The sequence below is a fragment of the Pleuronectes platessa genome, chromosome 4, assembly GCF_947347685.1.
Source record: "Pleuronectes platessa chromosome 4, fPlePla1.1, whole genome shotgun sequence".
In the NCBI taxonomy this organism is placed as follows: Eukaryota; Metazoa; Chordata; class Actinopteri; order Pleuronectiformes; family Pleuronectidae; genus Pleuronectes; species Pleuronectes platessa.
In genome coordinates, this window is record NC_070629.1 from 19,009,459 (window position 1) to 19,032,616 (window position 23,158).

Sequence of the window (23,158 nt, forward strand, 5' to 3'; positions counted from 1 at the left end):
CATTAATATCTGCCCTTTGGTTTATATTCAGGAAGACATTTGTATTTGTACTAGGTGTTGCCTACTTTTGAATGTGCACTTTCTGTCATAGTAATGTAGAAAGTTTGATAAGTGCACATTGTATATTTGCACACTTGATGTTAAGAGAGGTTTAAGCTAGATATAGGATTTGAATTGTGACGTGAAATTTTGCTGTGGTGTGGTGTGGTGAGACGCACGTCTAATTCACTCTTGGAAGAGATATCCGGGGAAAAAACCACGCCTACGTCAGCACTGGTAACAAGCCTCATATTGAGGGACATAGATACTGGTGCAGGTGCTTAAGTCAAACATAAAACTCTAATCTGATGTGCTGCTGGTAAATTCACAGGTAAGACCCATTTATCTACTCTACTCTTCAGCTCAGCCAAAGTAATTGAGTGTTAATTAATATGAATATATATTCAACAATACATTCTGTTTGCTTTACACTTATTATGCTTATTATTGAAAGTGGTCTCAGAGTTTTAGACCCAACTTTTTTTTACCTCAAAAACATGGTAGTCTACAAGGGCCTTAATAAAAACAATGATGTTACAGGTTGACTGAAAAACTGTGGCAACGTATCTAATAAATAAGGAAATATATGATTAAGAGTGTCAGATATAGAAAAATTATTTATTTATCTTTTTTATCTTATGGAGTCTTTTTGGTGTAGAGTAATTTCTGTGGATAATGTTGAGCTGCGAGAGCCTGTGTTGTACAAAGAGTTTAGCGCCTCAAATAGTGACCTTCACCATTTTACCTCCAACTACTTTGAAATATTTCGTTAATGTAATTGTTGACAAAACGGGAGGAACTTCTGTGTAGTTAGCATTTCTTTTAACCTCCAGATCTTAATCTTTGGCCTTTTTCTTCATTTGTGCATGTGCTTCTTGCGATTCTATTCTGTGGGTGATTGTCTGTCCAATATTCATAGTTATATTTCTTGTTCATGTGTCAACAGTATCTCCACGGAAACGTGGACTTTGTTTTACAGTTATATAACACACAGTACTCCTACCGGTTTTACGGCTTCTGATTTTCTCTTATTTACATAAAGGCAAACTGGCACCGATCAGTTTCCTTTTACTGCGACATAAAACAAGATATGAAAATCATAATCAAATGAATAGAAAAGCGAAAAACAGAAACATATTATTATAAACCTTGCTGTTTCGTGACTGCTATTTTACTTTGATGTAAGTATCTTACATTTTTTTAATATTGGTATAAAATTCAAACATTTACCAAGAAATTGTTGACGATTATCTCCATTGCAACATCATAACCTCATTGGTCCCCATTCACTAACATGTGCGCAGGAATGTTCTTACTCTCCGAAGAAATGATGTGCGTGCACAAATCGCCCCATCCGATTTTGTTCTCACCACCATACGTATGTTTGTGAATCAGAATCATTCTAAATCGACAGATTTAGCTCTCTGTGACTAGCATACTGCTACAATTCTATTCCTCCATATAAGGTCCTCCGTGTGTCATAAAGAGAGCGCTGTGCTGAACAGTGGAAGTTATAAGAGATGACCCCAAAAGGGAAAAAACACTGTTAAAGTGCCTGGAATGATCCGGAGTCATGATCTGACATCATCATCGATTAATAACTGAATACATGTGATTATCAGTACACACACACACACACACACACACAGATTACGACTTAGCGCTGTTTTTTAACCTCGTTATTGCAGAAGAAACGTCAATTTCATAGTTATTTAATACATCTGGTCAAAGCATAAATATATCCTTTTTAATATATTAAATGGAGTTTAATATACTATGGATTTATGGATACATTTTCTAGGATGGCCAGGCCTTTATCATTTTTGCGTACACATGGTCTAAGGAAGTTTTAAATTTGTGGAAAACATTCAGAACTCACACTGCAAGAAGACGTAACAGTTACTCCTCTCCAACAATGAAGCCCCTGAAACGAGGAATGTTTCTACTGCTCATGAAGCTCACCATTGCACTGGGATCACTATGGATCCTCTCACTACTAACTCGCAGTAATCCAGGCCTGAATCCCAGCTCCGTTCTCGGGAACAGCTGGTTGGAGTATACAGACGCTGATGACAGCCCAGAGAAAGTGTGCAACTGCTCAGCTATCCTGCAGGGAGAGAGGGAGGCACTGGAGCAGGCCAAATTACTGACCATCACCAAAGACTTCCACAAGAGTGTTCACATCCCTGATGAACATTACGTGAATGCAACCGAAGACTGCAGGTGTGTTGCTTTTAAACAACGGATTTTAGACGCTTTACTTTGTCAATATTTGAATATTGAATTCCACTTAAATCACTGAAAGTTCTTTGTTTAATATTGTTTATGTACAGTGCATTCAAATTAAGACGAAAATACTTGACATCTCCGTTGAGCCAGGAAGAAGAGGACTTTCCCCTGGCATACTCTATGGTTGTGCATCATAAGGTATGCAGATTATAAAGCCTGAATTTTAATTTAAATAAACTTTAAAAGTGGAGTAAACAATTTACTTAACAGTCATCAATCAAAGGAGCTCTTCACCACATTTTGTGAATTTCGGTTATGTTCAAGTACCCAAAACTGATACATTATTAATTTATTGTTGTATATGCTCTTAGGTGCAGAGCTTTGAGCGCCTGCTGCGAGCCATCTACGCACCTCAAAATATTTATTGTGTCCATGTGGACAAAAAGGCAAAATCCTCAGTCTTATTTGCCATCATGGCAATTACTGACTGCTTCCCGAACATCTTCTTGGTCAGTCAGCCTGTTGATGTGGTCTATGCGGCCTGGTCACGTGTCCAGGCTGACCTTAACTGTATGGCGGATCTCTATAACAGCAGCACACAATGGAAATACGTCATCAACCTTTGTGGCCAAGATTTCCCTCTGAAAACCAACTTGGAGATTGTAAGGACACTGCGTTCACTGAGGGGCGGGAACAGCTTAGAGTCAGAAGAAATACCTGCAGGAAATCTGTGGAGAGTGAAAAATGCATACGAAGTAATAGATGGAACAAACCAGGTACATATTTTGAATAACATATATTTATAAAGTTAGCATTTGATTTTACTGGTCATCACTTTAACATTAATTCACAATTTTATCTCCCTCAGGATACAGGGAAGGGAAATGAGCCGCCACCCATCAACATCACCATAATGTCTGGAAGTGCCTACTTTGTGGTTAGCCGGGGCTTCATCCGCAGTGTGTTGGAGGACCGCCGAGTGCTGGCACTGAGGGAGTGGCTCAAACACACCTACATTCCCGATGAATTGTTCTGGGCAACCATTCAGCGAATGCCCGGAGTTCATGGCTCAACACGGCCCCACAGAATATATGACATGTCAGACGTCAATGCCATCGCTCGCCTGGTGAAGTGGCAGTTGTACGAGGGGTCGCAGGATTCACCGGACGCGAGGTACCCAGAGTGTCACGGCAGCCACGTCAGGGGAGTATGCATATATGGTGCCGGGGACTTACATTGGATGCTCAAGCAGCATCATCTCTTTGCCAACAAGTTTGACATAGACACAGACCCCGTTCCTGTCTACTGTTTGGAGAAATATCTAAGAAAAAGGGCACTGTCTGGTCTATAATAGATATTTTTCATAGCAACTGACAATGGCATTCAATTCAAACCTTTATCAATACAGGGAAAGGCCATGTAGCAGCATGTGATTTAATTTCAAGACGTATTTTAAATTTGTTTATAATTCTAGAGTGATGAACACAAATTAAAATGTTTCATTAGTGGCACTATTCAGTTCCATTCAATCACGTCTCTCTGCGATGCACAGAGCAGCCAACGATAATAATATTAATAATAATAGTTGTGAAAAGGGGGCTTTCTCCCCCCTTTTCACTAGGCGCTGTCTGCCTATATTAGACAATTGGTCATTTGATTATAATTGAAATTTTGATTATCAGTTAGGTTATGTAGATAATCTGGTTTTGAGTTGTGTGTTGAATTGGTTTTACAGCATGTATGTGTTCATAGTTGATTTTGTTATGTCCATGATGTGGCTCTGTTTGATTGTTGTTTTTCCAGATCTGTGAATGGGGTCAGATCAGCAGGTCGATCAGGGAGAGGTGTGTAGGATCAGGTCTCAGAGAAAGGAGGGGCTGGAGGTGACAGAGAATGGAGGACGTGTTCTGCATTAGATGACATTTCAGTCAACCTATTGCATTTATCTGCTGAACTTTTGCAGATAGGTTGAATTGATTGGTCAGCAGTAGCCCAGGGTCCAAACGTGGTCTTGTCCTGAGTGTGGTTTCTCTTTGTCTTTCTGTTTAGCTCACCTTATACTTACCAGCACAGATTGCATGTTCCAGGCAGGTGAGGCTATAAAGCCATTCAGTAGTGAGGGGGGAGACAGGAGTTGGCAGCTTGGTGAGGCTGCAGATTTTTCTAGTTTGTTTCTCTTTTTCTTTCTCTGGTATGATTTAGTAATTTTTTTTGAATTTCCCAGGAATATTCCTGTCTTTCTGTTGTAGAACATTGTTTTTAATAAAATGCAAAACATTTTCATCTACTCCTGCTTCTTCAGTATTGCTTTTTTTTTCTCAAGTTTTCAGTGCCAGATATAGTACACAATAACATACCTTGAAAAACATTGTAATTCGTCGAACGATCCTCCTTGAAGAAAATAATTGCCAAGTTTATAACTAGTTACATAACAGTTACATCTACGATTAGGTTAGGTCTACACAACTGGCGTATCGTGTGGATAAGGTGGCTTGGGATAGAGACAAATTCCCGGCTAAAATTATTGTCCCAGTCCGCTCGCGCTGGTAAAACTTTCATGTGAAACCTTTTTTTTTAAAGACTGATGAGGATGAACACACCTTTAATGAAACAAAGATTTTACATGTTGTACAACAGATCAACATCTTGCAAGAAACAAATATATTTACAAATAAAACAAAGAAAAGTTTTAAGTAGACACACACCGACTGTCCCTGTCCAACCATCAGTTAACATAGTATTCCCTGATCACTCCCCAAATTGTTTTCACACACACACACACACACACACACACACACGACAAATATGATTAAAATAACATTAGTACACAGTTCTATATCTGAGTGAGTAATCAGATCAGAGTAATCGGAGAGGATGCAACTGAAGTCATGCAACAAATTACTGCAGCTATGGGAACTGCCTGTATGACATCCCCAGAATGTTCACAGTGATATACAATGCTTACAGAAAAGCCAATTCATAGCCTTTATAAGACAAGTTTAGGATGTGATACCTATATAATAAACTATTCAAAAAGCAGCGTTAAGTTCTGTTTCATATCGTTACAAACTGCAGGCCTGAGGTGGAATTTTAAATGTGTGGACATTTAAAATTCCAATTCAAGCCTGCAGTTTGTAACTGTGGGTCATACATTTGTAAACCTTGAGTGTCTGAAATTAGATTTTCTATTTCCTGTAATGTTACAGTTTATTGACAAAGCTACAGTACAGTATAATATGTGTATGTATGTAAAATGTGTATTTGTGAGCAGATGGGCAGTGTTACAACTACTGTTATGTCGTATTACTGTGTTAATACCAAGCCTCTTAGTTATTCCTCCAAAGTGAATTAAAGAAGAATAAAACAGTTTAATCAAAAATGAAGAAAACCTCCAAGAAACTAATAAATGGGGAACACAATCAAGTGCTGTTTAACATACAGTAGTACAGAACAGTGACAGTCACTGTAATTACAGGATTATGTTTAGCACCCAGTGAGAGGAGATAATACCTCCCTCACTGAACAAGCAGTTGCCTGATGTTTTGTACCACAGCTTATTCTTTTCCAGCCTGTTGCTAGTGCCGCGACCATCATGCTGCAGGGCCGCTCATATTCAGTCATGCTGTGGTAGAATACAGCACAATGCAGGGAGAAAGTAGGCAGGAGTCAGGTATCTTGTTTCTGTCAAACGGCCGAGTTCCCCTTCTTGTCGGCTCTGAGCGAGAGAAGACGACAGAAAGAATAGTAGTATCTTTGGCTTTAAAATGAAAATGTTTCAAACAAAGGTATAAATATTGCAACTGAAGCGTAGCGAGTTTGCTGTGAGTAGTATGATTACGATCATGTCTTCAGCCGACCATCGATTATGTTTCATTCCACTACATCACACAACAATCTGAGAACTAAACCTCAGAAACTAGGCGAGGATTTACTGACCAGCACATTCCTTGTTATGTTTGAATTGTTTGGAAAATGTCTCCGTGAGGCGAGCAGACCAGCAAGGAGAGTTCAGTGAGGCTCAGCACACATTTTTAATGTGTGAACTTTTTTATTTTTCTTTCCTTGTCTTGGAGGACTACTAACTTAGCTGCTGTTGTTCTGGCAATGAAGACGTGTGTCACAGCAGAGATATGTAAACTTCCGTATCTCCGCTCTGTCAGTCAAACTGTTGGCTTGGACCAACATTTTTAATGTGAACTTTTTTCTTTTTCTTTCCTTGTCTTGGAGGACTACTTACTTAGCTGCTGATTCCTGTAAATCTGTATCCAATCTGGATTCGCATTGGGTGGGAAGGCAGAGAGCAAAGGTTAGTGAAGGAGTCAAACAAATGACGGGCATGGCCACATTGTCAGTGCACATGCAGTTGCTGGAGATTAGTGCTCTCTCCTGTATTTCCACTGCAGCACTATCAAGAGTGATTCTGTTTCACTCTAAGGGGGTTGATGTGTGTAGTTTGTGACACATGCTGTTACGTCCCCCAAACTGTCTAGGAAGAGGGACGACCAATTAGAAAATAAAAACGGGAACTGAACAAGGAAGCCAATAAGTTAATAAGTAAATAAGGATTTATTGGATAATCGCGTTAACAGAAAACACCCTTCCTCCACAGGAAGGGGAAAACCAAGAACCAAACAACAACCAATACTATATTACAGTACACAGCAAATAGGACACAGCAAACAGCACACAGCACATCAGTGTAGCCCGTCTCCTCTCCACGTCTGATCCCGCACGGCTGCCTCGCTCACTGACACAGCTCACCAACCCACTGGCTCCTGAACTCCTGCCTCTCTCTCTCTGTCTCTGACACCAACCCAGTCTCATCAGAAAACGTTCAATGGCAACGTTGGTCCACTTGGACTGACGTTACCATCTCACAATCTGGCCTCTCAGATTGTGAGATGGTAACATTTAGTCCTCCCATTGTTTTGCATTGGCGTGTTCTCACGTCACGTGACTCTCAAGCGCCCGTCTGCGGAGAGGAAAACATGGCGGAGATTCCTTGTTTTTTCAAATAAAAAAATATAATTTTGTAACTTAGTTTGGGCATAAAAATACATTCTGACACCATTTCTAGCGAGAAATGTGCTCTTTGCTTCCACAGTCTTCAGCCAGTTCGTGCTTATGATAAATATTTTAATAGTTATCACCCATGTTTTTATCGTTGCTATGATGGTTGCCATGCCACCACGGCGCAGCGTGGTGTTTAAATCAGAGTCCCTGCGTGGTGTCCTTCAGTGATCGTGAATGTTGTTCATGTTATATAATAGTAATATTTGAGGCTAGATTACATCTCTAATGAGAATGAACCTGCGAGTCTGTTCATACCGAGGCCGGCCCGAGTGCGCGACCGGACCGAGTGCGCGAGCGGACATGACGTGTGGCTGTCGTAAAAACCCTATTTGTAAACAACCAGTCCTTTAACTCGGGGCTGCGTCATAAACACGGAGCGCTTGGAAGACAACGATGTCATCTTCCTTCTGTCAGGTAAGTAGTTTATTGTTTTTAAAGATCGTTACGATCTAGGTTTACAGTCCGAGTGCGGAGAGAGTCCGTCAATCCACACTATGGACGCTGTTCATCAGCTAATACGCCATTGTTAGCCACATGCTTCAGCCCACCGTAGCCTGTGCTACCTGGGAGGTGAATACATGGTTGTTGAAACCAATTCAAGACGCTTAGCTCATCATTGAGGGACGCTACAATATAAATATAAACATGAATTTGATTTATGAATGCTTTAGATTAATATGGAGTGTATTTGTCTACCATTACTCCACAATATCAGATTAATTTGGTTTAATGTATAGTATGCAATATGATAATGTTTCCATGTTATGGAGTTGCGATTCATTTGATAAAACAATTGCTATGTTCTGTTTTTTAATCAAGGAGGATCAAAGTGAAGCTACAGGAGTTTCATTAACGTCAACAACTTGGACCGAACAGTTTGTTTTGCTTGATGAAGAGCAGGAAGGGCAGCCTGGAGAGAAAGAGAAGCCGGGTTGAGCCCACTAACATCATCACCGCCTCTCCCTGAGGCGGTGGTCTAGTGGCAGAAACTTGGACTATGGGCAGAGAAGGTCTCTGGTTCGTCTCTGGTTCAACTCCACGGAGAGACAACAAAAGACGAACCTGGATTGATCTGTCCAAAAATCCAAGAGTCTCCCTACCCTGTCTAGTGCCCCTGAGCAAGGCACCTTACTCCCCCAACATCTGCTCCCCGAGCGCCTGTACGCGGCTGCTCACTGCTCTGTGTGTACTGCACAAGATGGGTCAAAAGCAGAGATTAAGTTTCCCTACCTGCATGAGTGTGCCTTTGCATGACTGTGCATGTGTTTGGGATGAATAAATGCATCTTAATCTTAATCCACGTACCACGAGGAAGATGAGGGAGAGAAATTATCCTACCATTAAAGAGGTACTTTTAAGTTATATACCAGAAAAAACATTTTATATAATTTGCCAAATATACATTTTTATTAAATCCCCAAAGTACGCTTGCTGAAATACAAGTTAATATCACACTGAAAGAATTTTGATCAATCATGCTTCCCTGCTGTGATTGTTTAACTGGGAAAAAACAACTTTTTCCACAGGAAGGCAAGTAAATTTAAGGAATACATGTGCAAAGTTTTCCTCTGTTATGTATAATGATGACCCCCATCAAACATAATGTTAGCAATCTTTACACCTTTTAATTTTATACTGTTTATTTCTGTCTACATGTGTGAATTTGCCTTCATTAGTTTCAGAAAAGAGCGATGATGTATCGGTCAGTGGGCGGCAGCACGAGACTCCGCAAACTAGTCTGTAAGCAAAGTAGACGAAGGCATCGAGGTTGCGGCCTGCCATCATTGTTATTTTGCTTAAGGGACTGTATATGTTTCATGTAGAAATATTAGCATTTCCCTTATATCTACCAAAACTGCTTGTTTCACAGACTGCAGTTTTGTTTTGATCCGATGTGGTGTGCAAATACAACCGTATCTGCAATGGGTTGTGGGGCATTAACATTTGTAACTCTAATTTTGTTTTGACAGACTGTGAAAAGAACGTTGAGAACATCACCACTCTACAGGAAGACACAGTCCAGTAATGGGTGTCAGAAGTTCAGTAGTGAACGACAGGTACTGTGGAAAAATGTGTGTCATTGTTGTACAATGTCCTTTGACTCTGTTTAAACAAGGTCAACACAACAAGGTTTGATTGTAAACTGATATTGGTATGAATTCATGTTATTCTCCTCTTCACAAGAAACAAACAATCCAAATTACCTGCAGAACACCCTTGATGGACGCTTCAGCTGCATCGTCAGACTGGCCAGACAGCAAGATGCCAACTTTAATGCCAATTTATTTGTGTAACATTCTGTGACCAAATGTATAGATAACTTTTTGTAGATTGTAAAAATAGATAACCCATTTATTAAAAAAAAACTACACTAGAATTACCGCACTGCGTTGTATGACTCCGCTAAACAGTGCAGTGTCCGTCTACATATTTCTACATATTTTCTCTCATATAAATGACACTGTATCTCTTGACAACTGAAACCATAAGATGAGGTCAGTGTGGCCTTGACCTTTTTACTTTAAGACAAATACAAAGTTAGACAATCCGAAAACATGCAGTTATGCCTCCGGCGACTCGCTATTGCAGAGGCATTAAAACCGTAGTGTAGTAGATTTGATTTTATTGGTGTTACATTGGACATCTTGTATGGGTACACCAAAAAATATATTTGGTTTCACATTCTAGATGGCAATAAGCAGAGTCATCAACTCAGGAAAAATATTTCTGTAGAAAAGAAAGCCTTGTAGGTGTGTATGTATACATACACACAAACGCACAATTGAGACGTTTTGTTTTTTATCATATATTCTCAGGCAGTACTGATGCATTTACTGAGAGGGGACGTGAGGGCCTACTCTGCGTGCTCAGAGTTCAAGCCCAGCAGGCTGCAGCGGGCCTGACATATTCTGGAACAGCAGCACAGTCTTTAGATGACTCCTCTGAAGATGAAAACATGGCGAGGTACTTCTCCACTGATGAAGAACTGTGAGGGCTGTGATTAGCTACACTCTCTTGCTACTCATGCTACTCCCTGGCAGCCTTAGGAAGGCATTAGCTTGCTGTGTGGTAGCTGTTAGCTTCAGCATTTTTAGTTTTTAGCGGCCTGTCTGACGTTTATGTTTAAAAAAAAAAATCAGAGGGAACCATCTTCATAATTTAACACTATGGTTTGTTTGTGTGTCCTTCAGTTCTTCTCAAGAGAAGCGGTACAGGTGTGCCTCAGCTCCATGGTCCCTCCTGCAGCCTCCGCTCCTGATGCTAACCTCATGTCTCCATCACACCAAGCAGCAGACCTGGATTGACAGACCTTTCTCCAGAGCTGCCCCCTCCCTCTGAAACCCCCCTCTCCAAAACACTATTTGTGTAGTTTTTAAAGTATTTTTTGCATGAGAATTGTTGATCATATCATTTCCAGCAGATGCCTTAATATAATGTTTGTGCACAATAAATGACATTGATCATAACATAATGCTATTTCCTTGCACTTCTACACTCCATGATATTGGCAGATAAGATGCTGATTACATTAAAGCAGTGAATGCTCTTCTTTAAGCAACATAAACAAACAATGATCCAATGGATCTGAAGTAGAAGTGGCACATTACATTCTGTAGAGAATGCTTCAGTTATGGAAGTCAGAAAATAACTTTCTTTATCTGAGGTTCCAGTCATTTATAGTCACAGCAAAGCACACAGGTCTGGTTGTCTAAGTGGCTCCCATATCATATTGTTTAAGATGTGTAACATCAAGTTTGTGTTTCAGTGCAAAATTAGTCATTAGTCAAGAGTTCACCCTCTTGTTCACACTAAATGTAGGTGACCCAGATGTTTCACAATGCATCTGATAAGGTCTTATGAGAAACATTCTTAACATTAAAGAAATCAACACAGAGGATAGCAATAACTGTTTGACTTTAATCCGTAGCTGATAATCAGCGGCCTGACTTATTCAAACACATGCGTCGTTCCAAGTGGACCAACGTTGCCATTGAACGTTTTCTGATGAGACTGGGTTGGTAATGAACAAGGATAAAGTTAGAAAGAGTCAGACCTCATTTTTACATCTATTTTGTGGGTTTCAGAGAGTTCAACAGATCCCTTTCCCTTCATACACCTGATCCGTTGGAAGGAATCATACATAAAACCCCATGTACCATATTCTGCATGTTGTTAAATCTTCCAGAGACTGTCAGTGTTGTAATGTTTACATGAGACACCAGTAGTTGTGTACATGACTGTCGTCTCTACAGGAAATTTGTGTTGCAAAAAGTATCAAGGAGGGCATCAAGGTGAATGGTTTGTGTACACAGTTCAGGTTTTATCTTGTAGCCGTACTCAATCTTTCCCAAACCTCAACCAACAAATCAGAGTTTTGTTAAATTTGACAACACCCTAAAGTAACCAAAGCTGTTGTCTCAGTTCAGGGGTTGCATCCTTCGAAAGGGACACCACCCACCGGGCTGAAAACCACCTCCTCTGTGGGCCATGTAGAGAGATGGCGTGGTCTATACAAGTTTTCCGTGATCAGTGTCACCAGCTTGTCCTACTCTTATTGCTGTTGCCGAGCACCAGAGCTGAAGTCGGGCAGGCCAAGCAGGTTTTAATTGCCTCTTTTTTTTTTTTTGTACATTGTAATTTTGGATGTTCAGTTGTTTTGAAGTCTGATACTCAGGCACTGTCAGTCGTCTAACGATGCAGATCCTGAATTGAGACACAGCTGCTGCGTAGGATTGGAAAAAACAATTATTTTATCTCACTCAAGGCTAAGATGCAGTTCTAATACTAAACCCCTTATTCTTCTCAATTGTTACAAAGTCCAGTCTGTGCTGGTGGCTTTTTCAGTCCCTTTACAATAATAGTTGTTGATGTTTGTCTGTCCCACTATACATTTCCTCTACATTCCTTAGCACTGAAATATCTGTGGTTAGGAGTGACTATGTTTTTAGTGCAAGCTTCCTCAGGTTATAGATGATAATTATAGAAGTATTATTAAGATGTCACAGATGAGGGGTGAGATGAACAGTTTACACGGGAATCCATAACAGGAACAGAAAATCAGTATCCGGCTTGCTTTGTGTTGGGTAGGGGGGCAGCCTGAGGTCAGTAGAAGGTTAGTGTCAGTTTACGAAAATTAACAGCAGGTTTGATAAAAACATTCAGAAAGACTTTTAGACAACATAGTGATCAATGCAGAATTACCTCATGCGTGCAAACCTGTGTTTACCCCTCTCCTCGTCATACCTTTGGGCGGAGTGAGAGATGTATAAACATGCCAATGCAAATTTGGCACTTAGAAATAAAATATTGCATTATGTTTGTTTACTGTTTGTTTTTTGACTAAGGTTATAGATCGTATGCACACATTGGCCATTAACCTCTGACATCATGCTCAGGGAGGAAGATCAAATGTTTTTAAGAACGAAATCATGATGTGTTGCTGTGATCCAGGTTTATAAGTCAGGTAAACACAGATAAACTGACACACTGTTTTGCATTTCACTGCTTCCTAAATTATCAGCAACTGAAAAGACTAAATCTGGAGGGACAGAGGGTCCTGTTAGACAGCAGCTATCTTTGGCAACCACCTTCGAACTCACATCAATAATAATACTGTTACCTGATATAGTGGAAACGATTTTTTAATCCGGAAATAACAATGCGCCTCTGGGACAAATTCATACAAGACTAAAATGCCCTTGATTCAAGCCTGTGATCTAATGCTAATGCTAAGTCCAGTGATAAAACAAACAGCTGTGTTGGTGTAAACTGAGCATTGCACAAAACATATATCACACAAATCTTATCGGCTTCACACAAGTGTATTATTAGTGGCCCAGGAGGTGCGGGCACTGGAGCTGATCTAAAATGTTGACTTTATTGTAAAAGCATAGTGCTTGTTTTAAATTGAACTGTAGGATATTACAGGGCTTTTATTTTGAAAAGTTATTAATTTGGGTCTGAAGATTGTGTCGAATGCTTTAGGTGTCTGAAATAGCGCAAATGTAATGTATGAAAAATAAAACCGTGGTTAAGTAAATCATTTCAAGTTATATACAATCCACTGTGTAGGTGGGAGAACACCTTCACCGGCACCAGAGGATCAATCAGCGCAGGTGAGAGCTGTAAGCTGATACATCCTCTGGTTTAAAGGCAGCGGCTGAGCTGCCTGAGGGGAGACACGAGGGACAGAGACACGAGAGACACTGAGCTGCAAAGCTGACGGGCCAGCAGGAAGTGCTGTGTGTTTTGAGTTTGAGAGTTTATAAGTTTCTGTTTTGAGTTAATAAAGATGCTGAAAAGCGACACCTTTGTCCCTGGCTGTGTGTGGGAGAGCCCCCTGGCATTGTCAAACGTGAACAGTAAGGAAAAAACTATAAAATCTTCATTGCAGATAAAACAGGTTTATTCTGTTCATAAAAGCATTCCATTCCCAGAGCATTATGTAAGAGGAAAATGGCCACCACGTGACTATGGTCTATTAAAAATATGATCACAGCAGAAACTGTAGTATTTGTCATTGACTACAGCCAATACTCCTCCGGAAGGAAAGACAAAACACACACAAATATCAAAAATCCAGACAATACATTCATCATATATGCATTTAGTCTAACTTACTTTATACTTTATGTGTTAGGTATGTGTTGGATTAAAAAATCAAAATCAACTTCCATTAACCCGCTGCTGTGAAGAAAGGTTTCTATTGTTCACAAACAGGTAATAACTGCACCTTTGAACTGATCCGACTGGATTTAGCATTCCTTAAAAACCACCGTCAATGACGGTTGACAAGATGTTATCCCACGGTTTCCTGACACATCTGATCTGAACTCTCATAAAACCAACTATTAGATGTACTTACTTGATGATGCTGGGTGGAATGTGAAGGTACTCGGTTGGGATGATTTCTCCAAGCTCCCGCAGACTATTCACATACTTGATCTTACTACTGAACTTGGAGCTGTAGAAAAAATTAGAAAGGTCTGTTTCACTGCTTACGTGATCTGATTCAACCACTGTAATGGGGGTATGTTGGTTCCTGGATTTCTAGACTAGTCAAAAATGTATTCTTAGAAATAGTTGTGCCATTCAAGTTTCTGCACCTTAATTTGTAATGTCAAGTGCTAATAGATGCAAACATGGATATACTATTAAGAGGGTTTCTTGATTGTACATCTTGCGCTGAATGTTTTCAACAGCAGTGTCATTTAAACTTAAAGGACAACAGTGAAACCTGATGAAGGGTCTGGTTATTCCCAGCAAAGTCCGTATGAACCAGGAAGGATGAACAATGATGAACATCTTGGTGTTTTTCTTTAATCTGTGGGACAAGAGCAGAGGAAGAGGAGCTGTGAAAGGATCAGTAGTAGCTCTTTTACACTTGGCCTTTCTCCAAATTTACTATACACCATAAATTTGTGTTAATCACCACAGTATCATAAAATGATTCCTACTTTACATTTGCATTGCACTTGTTTGTGTGGGTATTACCTCCTGTCTATCATTTGGTAACACTTTTTCATCCAGCTAAAACCGAGCATCCTCCTGCGAGGTGTGGCGCTGTTCCAATGTACTTATCACATACCTGTACACACAGACAACAGAAAACAGAGTTAGAAATAGAAAGTCTTCAACCAAAAGTAACATTTCATTTCAAATTCAACTTTCTTGTGAATTGATTGAAGCTTGGCCTCTCCATTTCATCAAGGGTAGTGCTAATCCTACAGCAGCTCATGATAAATTCATATTAAAGAGAGCTTGCAACTCAGCGTTCATGAGTTCAGTAAAGGCATCTTCTTTTTCAACATCGCACTGCCCCCTTGTGGGAAGCCTTGAAAGAAGAGTGGACTCTGTTATCCAGCAATTCATGCTTGTGATTGTAGAATGATGTGTGGGGTTGTAATGTTTGCACGTCAACATGTGCTTGAGCTACGCAGGAAAACTTTACCTTCAGAAAAAGGTTTTCCAGGACATAACTGTATTTGTCACAGTCGCTGTCTGGAAGGAAACATGCTGCGAACACAATGATGGCATTCTGTTCTGAGTAATAACCTGAAAGCATGAAACACAGGACAATCAAAGTGGGCTCTCACATGCAGTGCACATAGAACTGGGATTTCATTTACCACAACATTTTACCAGCAAACATTCTCTTGTATCTGGTCACGACAGATAGACAGAAAACATTTAGCCTCCGATAAGATGCTTTAATTGCTGTGCATTTCACTTTGAGGCTCAAATTATTGTGTCTCTCAAATATTTATTGTTTTCCATTGTATCATGTAAGATACAATGGAAAGAGGTTGAATGCCTCCAGATTTGAACAATCTGTTGTCTAAACAGCATTTGAGCTTCCCACCCTGAGAATGACATCAGAGGAAAATGATTAATAAATGTGAACCAAGTAACCAGGGCGCCTCAATTAGCAATAATAGTAGCATGGGTCTCATTTTTAGTGCAACAGCTTACAGATGCTTGTTCTAGCTTACAAATACATTACATGTTTGTTCATATGGTTTTGAATTTGTGTACTTTTCTATTCTTATGTCAACATGCTTTGAGGTGCATTCATTTTATGTGATAAGTTGCCAAGGGAGGGTCCATCACTCTTATTCTGCCATAAAATTAGATTTTTTTAATTTGATATTCTTTTGTAGAGAAAGGTTGCAGATCTACAGCCTTGATCACTTTATGCATGTATTACATGAGACTACATACATTATATCAGTACCTGTGTTTTTATAAATGGATGAGCCACAATAGGTGAAGTATTTAGTTGAGTTTACAGACTGTTTTTCTCTGTGTTACGCATTTGTCAATCAATCCAAGTGTTCTTCCTAAAAGATGAGTGAACGGGCTGGGGTGTAACGTTTGACCATGTCCTGGATGTCGACTGGACCCGATCCGTTCGCAGCATCCGTGATAGATTTTATGATGTTGATGCCACATGGCTTTCTGCCATACAAGCCAGTAGACTTTAAAATGAACCTTTAGCCTCAGTGTACCATCAAGTTCGGCCTGAATCGTTGATTACAAGGGCAAAACACTTGATGACGCTAAGGTGCTCGACTGAAGCTATGTCCCTAACATCCGCTGCTGGGCACTAACCAATCAATCAATCAATCAAATTTTATTTGTATAGCCCGTATTCACAAATTACAATTCATCTCATAGGGCTTTAACAGGGTGTGACATCCTCTGTCCTTAAACCTCAGCAAGAGTAAGGAAAAACTACTAAAAACCCTTTTAACAGGGTAAAAATACGTAGAAACCTCAGAGAGAGCCACATGTGAGGGATCCCTCTCCCAGGACGGACAGAATTGCAATAGATGCCACGTGCAGGAAAACATCATCAAGATTAAAGTCTTCAAGGTTAAAGATTAAAGTCTCTAGCAGCATTTGATGAGGGTAGACATCCCGAAGGACAGCCCCAACATGCCATGCCAAGCAGTCCCGCTGCAATCCCAGTCCATGGTCAGCAACCATCCAGACCACGATCCACCATCCAGACCAGACGCCACTCCAGTCCTCAGTCACCGTCCACCGCCGCCCACCAGGACCCATCACGAGCCACCACCGCGGTCCTGGTCCACCGCCCGTGCCCAATGCCAACGCGACACAGGGTCCGCCACCAGCACCACGATCAGCCCACATAACTCAGAATCCTCCACACTGGATCCAACACTGCGACCCCCGGTGCGCGATCCACAAACCGCAATCCATGGTGCGGCCACAGAGGCCCTGGATCTGCGGGTGATAAAGCAAAGGGATTCCGGGGAAGGGGGATAGGGATGGAGAAGAGGAAGGAGAAGCTGGAAAGAGAAGCTCCGTGTGTCATGTGTCATAAAATAGAACAAGTTACGTTCTTCCGCACTAATTAGCTCTAACTATAAGCTTTATCAAAAAGGAAGGTTTTGAGCCTACTCTTAAATTAAAAGATGGTATCTGCCTCCCGAACTGAAAGTGGTAGATGATTCCACAGCCGAGGGGCTTGATGGCTTAAAGCTCTGGCTCCTACTCTACTTTTAGAGACTTTAGGGATGACAAGTAGGCTTGAATTCTGGGAGCGGAGTGCTCTAGTGGGTTTATAAGATACTAACAGCTCTTTAAGGTAAAAAGGCGCTATTTTATTAAGGGCCTTGAAGGTGAGGAGAAGAATTTTAAATTCTATTCTAGATTTAACTGGAAGCCAGTGTAGTGATGCTAATACTGGAGAAATGTGCTCTCTTCTCTTTGTTCTCGTCAGGACACGTGCTGCGGCATTTTGGACAAGCTTTTTTTAACGACTTACTGCTGGAGCCTGATAATAATGAATTACAATAGTCCAGTCTCGATGTAACAAAGGCGTGGACTAGTTTTTCTGCATCTTTTTGTGAAAGGACATGTCTAATTTTTGAAATATTACGCAAGTGGAAAAAAGCGGTCCTAGAAATTTGTTTTAAGTGACTATTAAAGGATAAATCAGGATCGAAGATCACTCCCAAGTTCCTGACTGTTTCATTGAAAGCAAGGGCAATGTCGTCTAGCGCAGCTATATCATTAGATAATGTATCTCTAAGGTGTTTGGGGCCAAGTATTATAACCTCTGTTTTGTCTGAGTTTAATAAGAGAAAATTGCGGGTCATCCAGGTTTTTATGTCCTTGAGACATGTTCGAAGTTTAGTTAATTGATTACTTTGTTCAGGTTTTATTGACAAATATAACTGGGTGTCATCCGCATAGCAGTGGAAATTTACCGAGTGTGTCCTGATAATGTTTCCTAGTGGAAGCATACATAGAGCCCTGTGGAACAGGGCTAACACCTGCTTACTGGTAGTTGATAACTTACTGAGCAGAAGACCTTCAGATGGACAAGGGACATTCACCATTTTGTCCTATGTAATAAAATAAATTGTAAAGTCTAGACTTCGCTTAATTATAGAGAATTCAACAGTTCCACAACGAGCACATTGGCTGCTATGGAGAGAAAAACTGAGGTGAATGACATTACGTGATATTGAGTCAAATAGTTTTGCTCAGTGCAGGGGTGGACTGGCCATCTGGCATACCGGGCATCGTCCCGGTGGGCCGTTGACCCAATGTGGGCCGGTCTGGTCCGCTATATATATATATTTTTTCTCTTCTTCCTCTCTAAATTCCCTCCAATTGGGCCGGCCAATTGGCTACAGAGGTCCAGCAGTGTGTTGCCAGCATCGGCACATATTATTGGTCTATTGTTTGCCATTGTCAATCAATCATGGGCTGACAGGCTCAGAGAGCCCTGACAGTGCTGTCAATCACAACACAAACCAGGGTGGGGCGGGACCTCATGGCATTGGCGGGGGGAGTCGCGGGACGGGCTGCTGCGGAGACAGAAACTTAAAATGGATAATAAGAGTAAAAAACGCCCGGGTGGCGCTGAGAAGCATCGGGAAAAAAAGCTGAAGTCTCTGGAGGTGGAGGCTGCTAAATGTGCCAAACTGACGGACCTGTTTGGTGCCGGGTTCACCAGCCCAGCAGCTGCAGGTGCGGCGGGAGACGAGCGAGGAGGACTCGACAATGATAAGCGAGTGGAGGCAGACATGGTAAGTAACGTTGGCCTGGGGCTGGCTAGGCTACATTTTTTAGACATGTCCAAAACAAAGTAGAAAACGTTTTTGATTTTGTTTTAATATGCCGAATTGTGATATTATGGGTTATTATTGTTCAGATGATTTAGCTAAGCTAGCTAAGAGCTGCTAACGTCGTTTACATTTGCCATAGCAACAGTAAACTTTCTGAGCTGTAAATAGAGATATAGAATCAAGTATAAGTGAGTGATAGTAGTGATAAGGTGAGAAATATTTAATATTATTGTTATTATCACACATTGTCATTGTTAATCATTTATAATCATTATGGATGTAGTAATTCATTATTTGTCATTTTAATAATTATTTTCAGAAGTTTTATTGTGCTTATGTGTTGATCCTTAATGGTGTGATCATGTACACTAAATGATCAATTATTCTCCATTACAGGTTGTTGTGATATATTTGAGGAGTCGTTCTCCCTCTGTTTTATATGTGGACATTTGGGACCACTGTTAGAATTTGGTAAGTTTATCATGTATTTTTTAATGTATAAATTCATACTTCATAATTATAATAATTTTCAAAAGGATTGTCATGGGAATTTCTCAATAGTCAAGCACAAGTCATTACAATGTCTTTCTGGAAGTTTATTCTACATCTGCAGATGGGCATCAATGTACAAGACCATGGAATAGATTTCATACAATGAGCAATGACATACAAGAAAAGCAGCACTTTATACATCTCCAAGCCCCTCCTAGAGAGGAGATAAATGTTATCGGTCAACCTCTTTCATGTTAAGCAATAGGTGACCAATATCCTGTCACCTACTCTTTCCCAGACCCTTGGAATGTAGGATCTGTTTTTCAAGATCCCTTGCCCAATGTTTACAACCACAAATCCCCCGTGCTTTCAAGTCTTTGTTTGGTGACCCTGTCAGTGAGGATGTCATATAACAGGTTTGAGTGCAACCCTGACTTCTCAGGGATCATTTGTCATCTTTCGAAACATCAAAATAGTTCCTCATATCAATCATTGCCCTAATAGTAAAATTTCTATCACAGGTTTTAAAAGAAACACATATTCAAAAAAGTTCTCAACTCTAGGTGCAGGACAGAGGAAAATATTTTCTTTATTTTTCAGACATTATAATGTATCCATGTTCTTCTCCGGTTGACCACTTGACATGTGAGAGCCTGAGGAGTTGTTCCCCCTCTGTCCATGTTCGAGGACTTGCTCTCTGTCTGCCTCCACTCTCTGCCTTCACTGTACCAAAGTTTGTCTGTTGAGTCTCCTCTAGTCTGGTGAGTTTATAATTTTTTATGTTTTATGAAATCATACTTAATTTGTGATGATTAGAGACATTATAATGTATCCATGTCCTTCTCGGGTTGACCACTTGACATGTGAGAGCCTGAGGAGTTGTTTTCCAGACACAGGTAGAGCTGGCAGGGGCGTCACCCTGGGCCTGCCCTTTTGGGCTGGGCTTCAGCTGCAGATCTTTTTCTTTGCTTCTGCACCTTACAACATACATCACATCTTATTTTCACTAGGGATGCACCAATATATCGGCCGAACATCGGTAGCGGCCGATATTCGCCTCGTTTACTGATATCGGCTTATCGGTAATAAACTTGACTTTCACCGATATCATTGGCCGATGTTCAAATTTGTGGTAAAACCGCTGGGCACGTGCCGCGGCTGGGGGATCAGTACCTCCGTCGCCCTCCTCTCCGCGCCGCCGGAGGCTCAGTGTGCGGCACCGGGAGGTCCTCATCCGGTGGCGCCTCACGGCGCCGGCGCGGAAGGCGGGGAGGGGACTGGGTACGCGGTCAGCGGCGGCCACTCTGGACGCGTGTCGGGCCCTTCTCGCGGATCACCTCAGCTACGGCGACCCTAACCCTAACCCTACCGCTGGGGGAACCCTCCGGCTGGCGCCTAGCAGCTGACTGAGAACTGGTGCGGACTAGGGGAATCCGACTGTTTAATTAAAACAAGCATCGCGAAGGCCCACGGTGGGTGTTGACGCGATGTGATTTCTGCCCGACACTAAAAACAGGTCAAACTGAGGAGGGCTTGTTAAGTTATCTTGACTCACGCAGTGTAACTTGGTGTAAAAAGTATGAGCGCAGCGTCTGTTAAAGTACTTTATTCTCATGTGCACCGGCTCTATTCATCCGTCTCATGCACAGGTAACAAGGGAACTGACAACATACGTTATACACACAGAAGCCGTAACACATCTAATAAACGGGCAATACTGCTACCGTAAATCAATGAGAAGAGCGTTCTCTATAATGATACTTTAACAGGGCTGATTTAGACAGGGTAAAAAGGTGCTGTTTTAAATTATCCTTGTGGTATTTTGACCAAAATATGTTACAGTCATTTCATTAAGATCCCAAGGAACCATTTCAACTTGCGGTAAAATGGGCCTAATATGTCTCTGTTAAATAAAGTTTAGTTAAATCAGAGATTGTTTCATAAATCTGATTCAATTTGTGCTCATTAAAAGATAAGAGTGATGAATAGTGCTTTTTTAATAATGATTTAATTATTTTTCTGGCACAAAAGGGTGAATGAATAACAACAAAAAGAAAATAAACAAATATCGGTATCGGTATCGGCTATCGGCCAGATTGTTATTTTAAATATCGGTATCGGTATCGGCCAAGAATTTCCATATCGGTGCATCCCTAATTTTCACACATCCAAACACTGTTAACACCACTGACGCGTAACATATTTTACACATCCCACTACGTAGTTAGAGCTATCTTGATTTGGAGTTAAATAAATTTACTTTTGGCTTGAGAGGTTTGTGTGTGGCCTCCCTTCTTGTTGCCATCTTTGAGCTAGGTGGTAACAGTAGTATGCATGAGAGAAGACGCCGCGGGATTTGTGGACTTCTATGTGGTGTCCGCTGATAATGTAGTGGGCTGGTCTGGACAGACAATGCCAGGGCTGAATTTTTGTCCCAGTCCACCCCTGGCTCAGTGTTACTTTTTTTAAAGTTTGTCACTGAGTTAGAGCACCGTTCAAGTGTGATTGCTAAGCTTTGTTAACGAGCAGACTCTACTTCAGCTCTTAATTCTTGTCGATGAAGCTTCTTTCCAACAATGCAGTTTTGCAGCAGTATTTTATTCTCAAAAATGCATTATACCTCAGTTTGTGATCTGAGGTTCGGTGATGGCTTCTTTTGGTTTTTGTCTGCAACCACTAGAGGGTGGCATTCCCAAGTATTAAGCGAGTGGTCCAGATTATGCTGACATTATTTTTGCCCGTAAAAATATATATTTAAATCTTAGGGACATACAATAATGACTAATAGATAATTACAAAGACAAATATCAATTAAGAAAAAATATGCATTGTTTGTTGATATCAAAAATGCCACAGTAGTTCAGTCTGACCAAGTGGCCTTGTGGGTGAGGACATATTCATCAACACAGGCAGCTGCTTTAAAAACCTCCCAGACCTGATAGTTATTCAAATGTTTGTGTGTGTATCACTGGCAGACATTTCTTGAAGTCTTCCTTCATCACCTTTTAACTGTTTCACAATGACTTCATCAATCATTGAACTACAGCCAGGTTCATCACTTTTTTGGGTCACCTGAACCTGGAAACATTTCCGTTGTTGTTTTCACAAATTGCAACGCGTTTCTGTATTTGCATGTATTTGGACTTTTTTCAGCGCATGTGTCCTTCTTACTTGGCACGTGCTTTTCTCTTTGGATGTGTTTTCTTAATTTACAGTGCGTTCGGCCACCGTACTTCATTAAACCCATGCAGCCCCATGTAGGAAGCGGGACACACGTGTTAATTAACCTGGAGACTCCAAATGGTAAATGGTTTTGTATATATATTTATATAGCGCTTTTCTAGTCTTGATGAACACTCAAAGCGCTTTACAGTACAGTTTTACATTCACCCATTCACACACACATTCATACACACATTCATACACATATTCATACCACATTCATACCACATTCATACAATGCATCTATTCGCAGGACTTTGTTATTCTATGGGGGCCATTCAGGGTTCAGCCTCTTGCCCAAGGACACTTCTGCATGCTGATGGGTCAGACTGGGAATCGAACTGCTGATCTTCAGGTTGGAGTACGACCACTCTACCCCTCAGCCACAGCCGCTCAGCTCTTTAATCCCATCGGCAAAGCTTCTCTACAACTTTGTTTGCAGTTTTTGCAGCGTTTCATTCTTGAAAACCTGAAGAGTCCAAACCCTGAGAATATTT

The 23,158-nt window shown here is 40.9% G+C and overlaps 1 protein-coding gene and 1 long non-coding RNA gene across 5 annotated transcripts; both read left to right on the plus strand.

The window, feature by feature from the left end:
• The first annotated feature begins 283 nt into the window (after positions 1-283).
• LOC128439027 (beta-1,3-galactosyl-O-glycosyl-glycoprotein beta-1,6-N-acetylglucosaminyltransferase) lies at positions 284-4,555 on the plus strand. 3 transcript variants are annotated; one of them, XM_053421834.1, is made up of 5 exons: positions 284-370; positions 1,841-2,262; positions 2,373-2,466; positions 2,640-3,044; positions 3,137-4,555. In XM_053421834.1, exons 2-5 carry the CDS (start codon positions 1,955-1,957, stop codon positions 3,617-3,619), a joined length of 1,290 nt encoding a protein of 429 aa, XP_053277809.1. In that variant the 5' UTR covers positions 284-370; positions 1,841-1,954; the 3' UTR covers positions 3,620-4,555. The 3 variants fall into 3 exon arrangements, with proteins under 3 accessions (XP_053277809.1, XP_053277811.1, XP_053277812.1); XM_053421836.1 differs by having other exon boundaries at positions 286-370; positions 1,912-2,262; XM_053421837.1 differs by having other exon boundaries at positions 296-370; positions 1,961-2,262.
• A 4,106-nt stretch (positions 4,556-8,661) lies between these two features.
• Positions 8,662-10,807, plus strand: LOC128439031 (uncharacterized). 2 transcript variants are annotated; one of them, XR_008338409.1, is made up of 3 exons: positions 8,662-9,398; positions 9,526-10,305; positions 10,533-10,807. It is a non-coding gene; the product is annotated as an uncharacterized LOC128439031 (long non-coding RNA). The 2 variants fall into 2 exon arrangements; XR_008338410.1 differs by having other exon boundaries at positions 8,680-9,398; positions 10,158-10,305.
• The last annotated feature ends 12,351 nt before the right edge of the window (positions 10,808-23,158 follow it).

What these genes read in the sequence shown, in the direction of transcription:
- LOC128439027 (XM_053421834.1), top strand. Translation starts at nt 1,955, where the DNA reads ATGAAGCCCCTGAAACGAGGAATGTTTCTACTGCTCATGAAGCTCACC. An exon ending in AATGCAACCGAAGACTGCAG is followed by an intron (nt 2,263 to 2,372) that starts GTGTGTTGCTTT and finishes GTTTATGTACAG; the next exon opens with TGCATTCAAATTAAGACGAA. An exon ending in CTATGGTTGTGCATCATAAG is followed by an intron (nt 2,467 to 2,639) that starts GTATGCAGATTA and finishes ATATGCTCTTAG; the next exon opens with GTGCAGAGCTTTGAGCGCCT.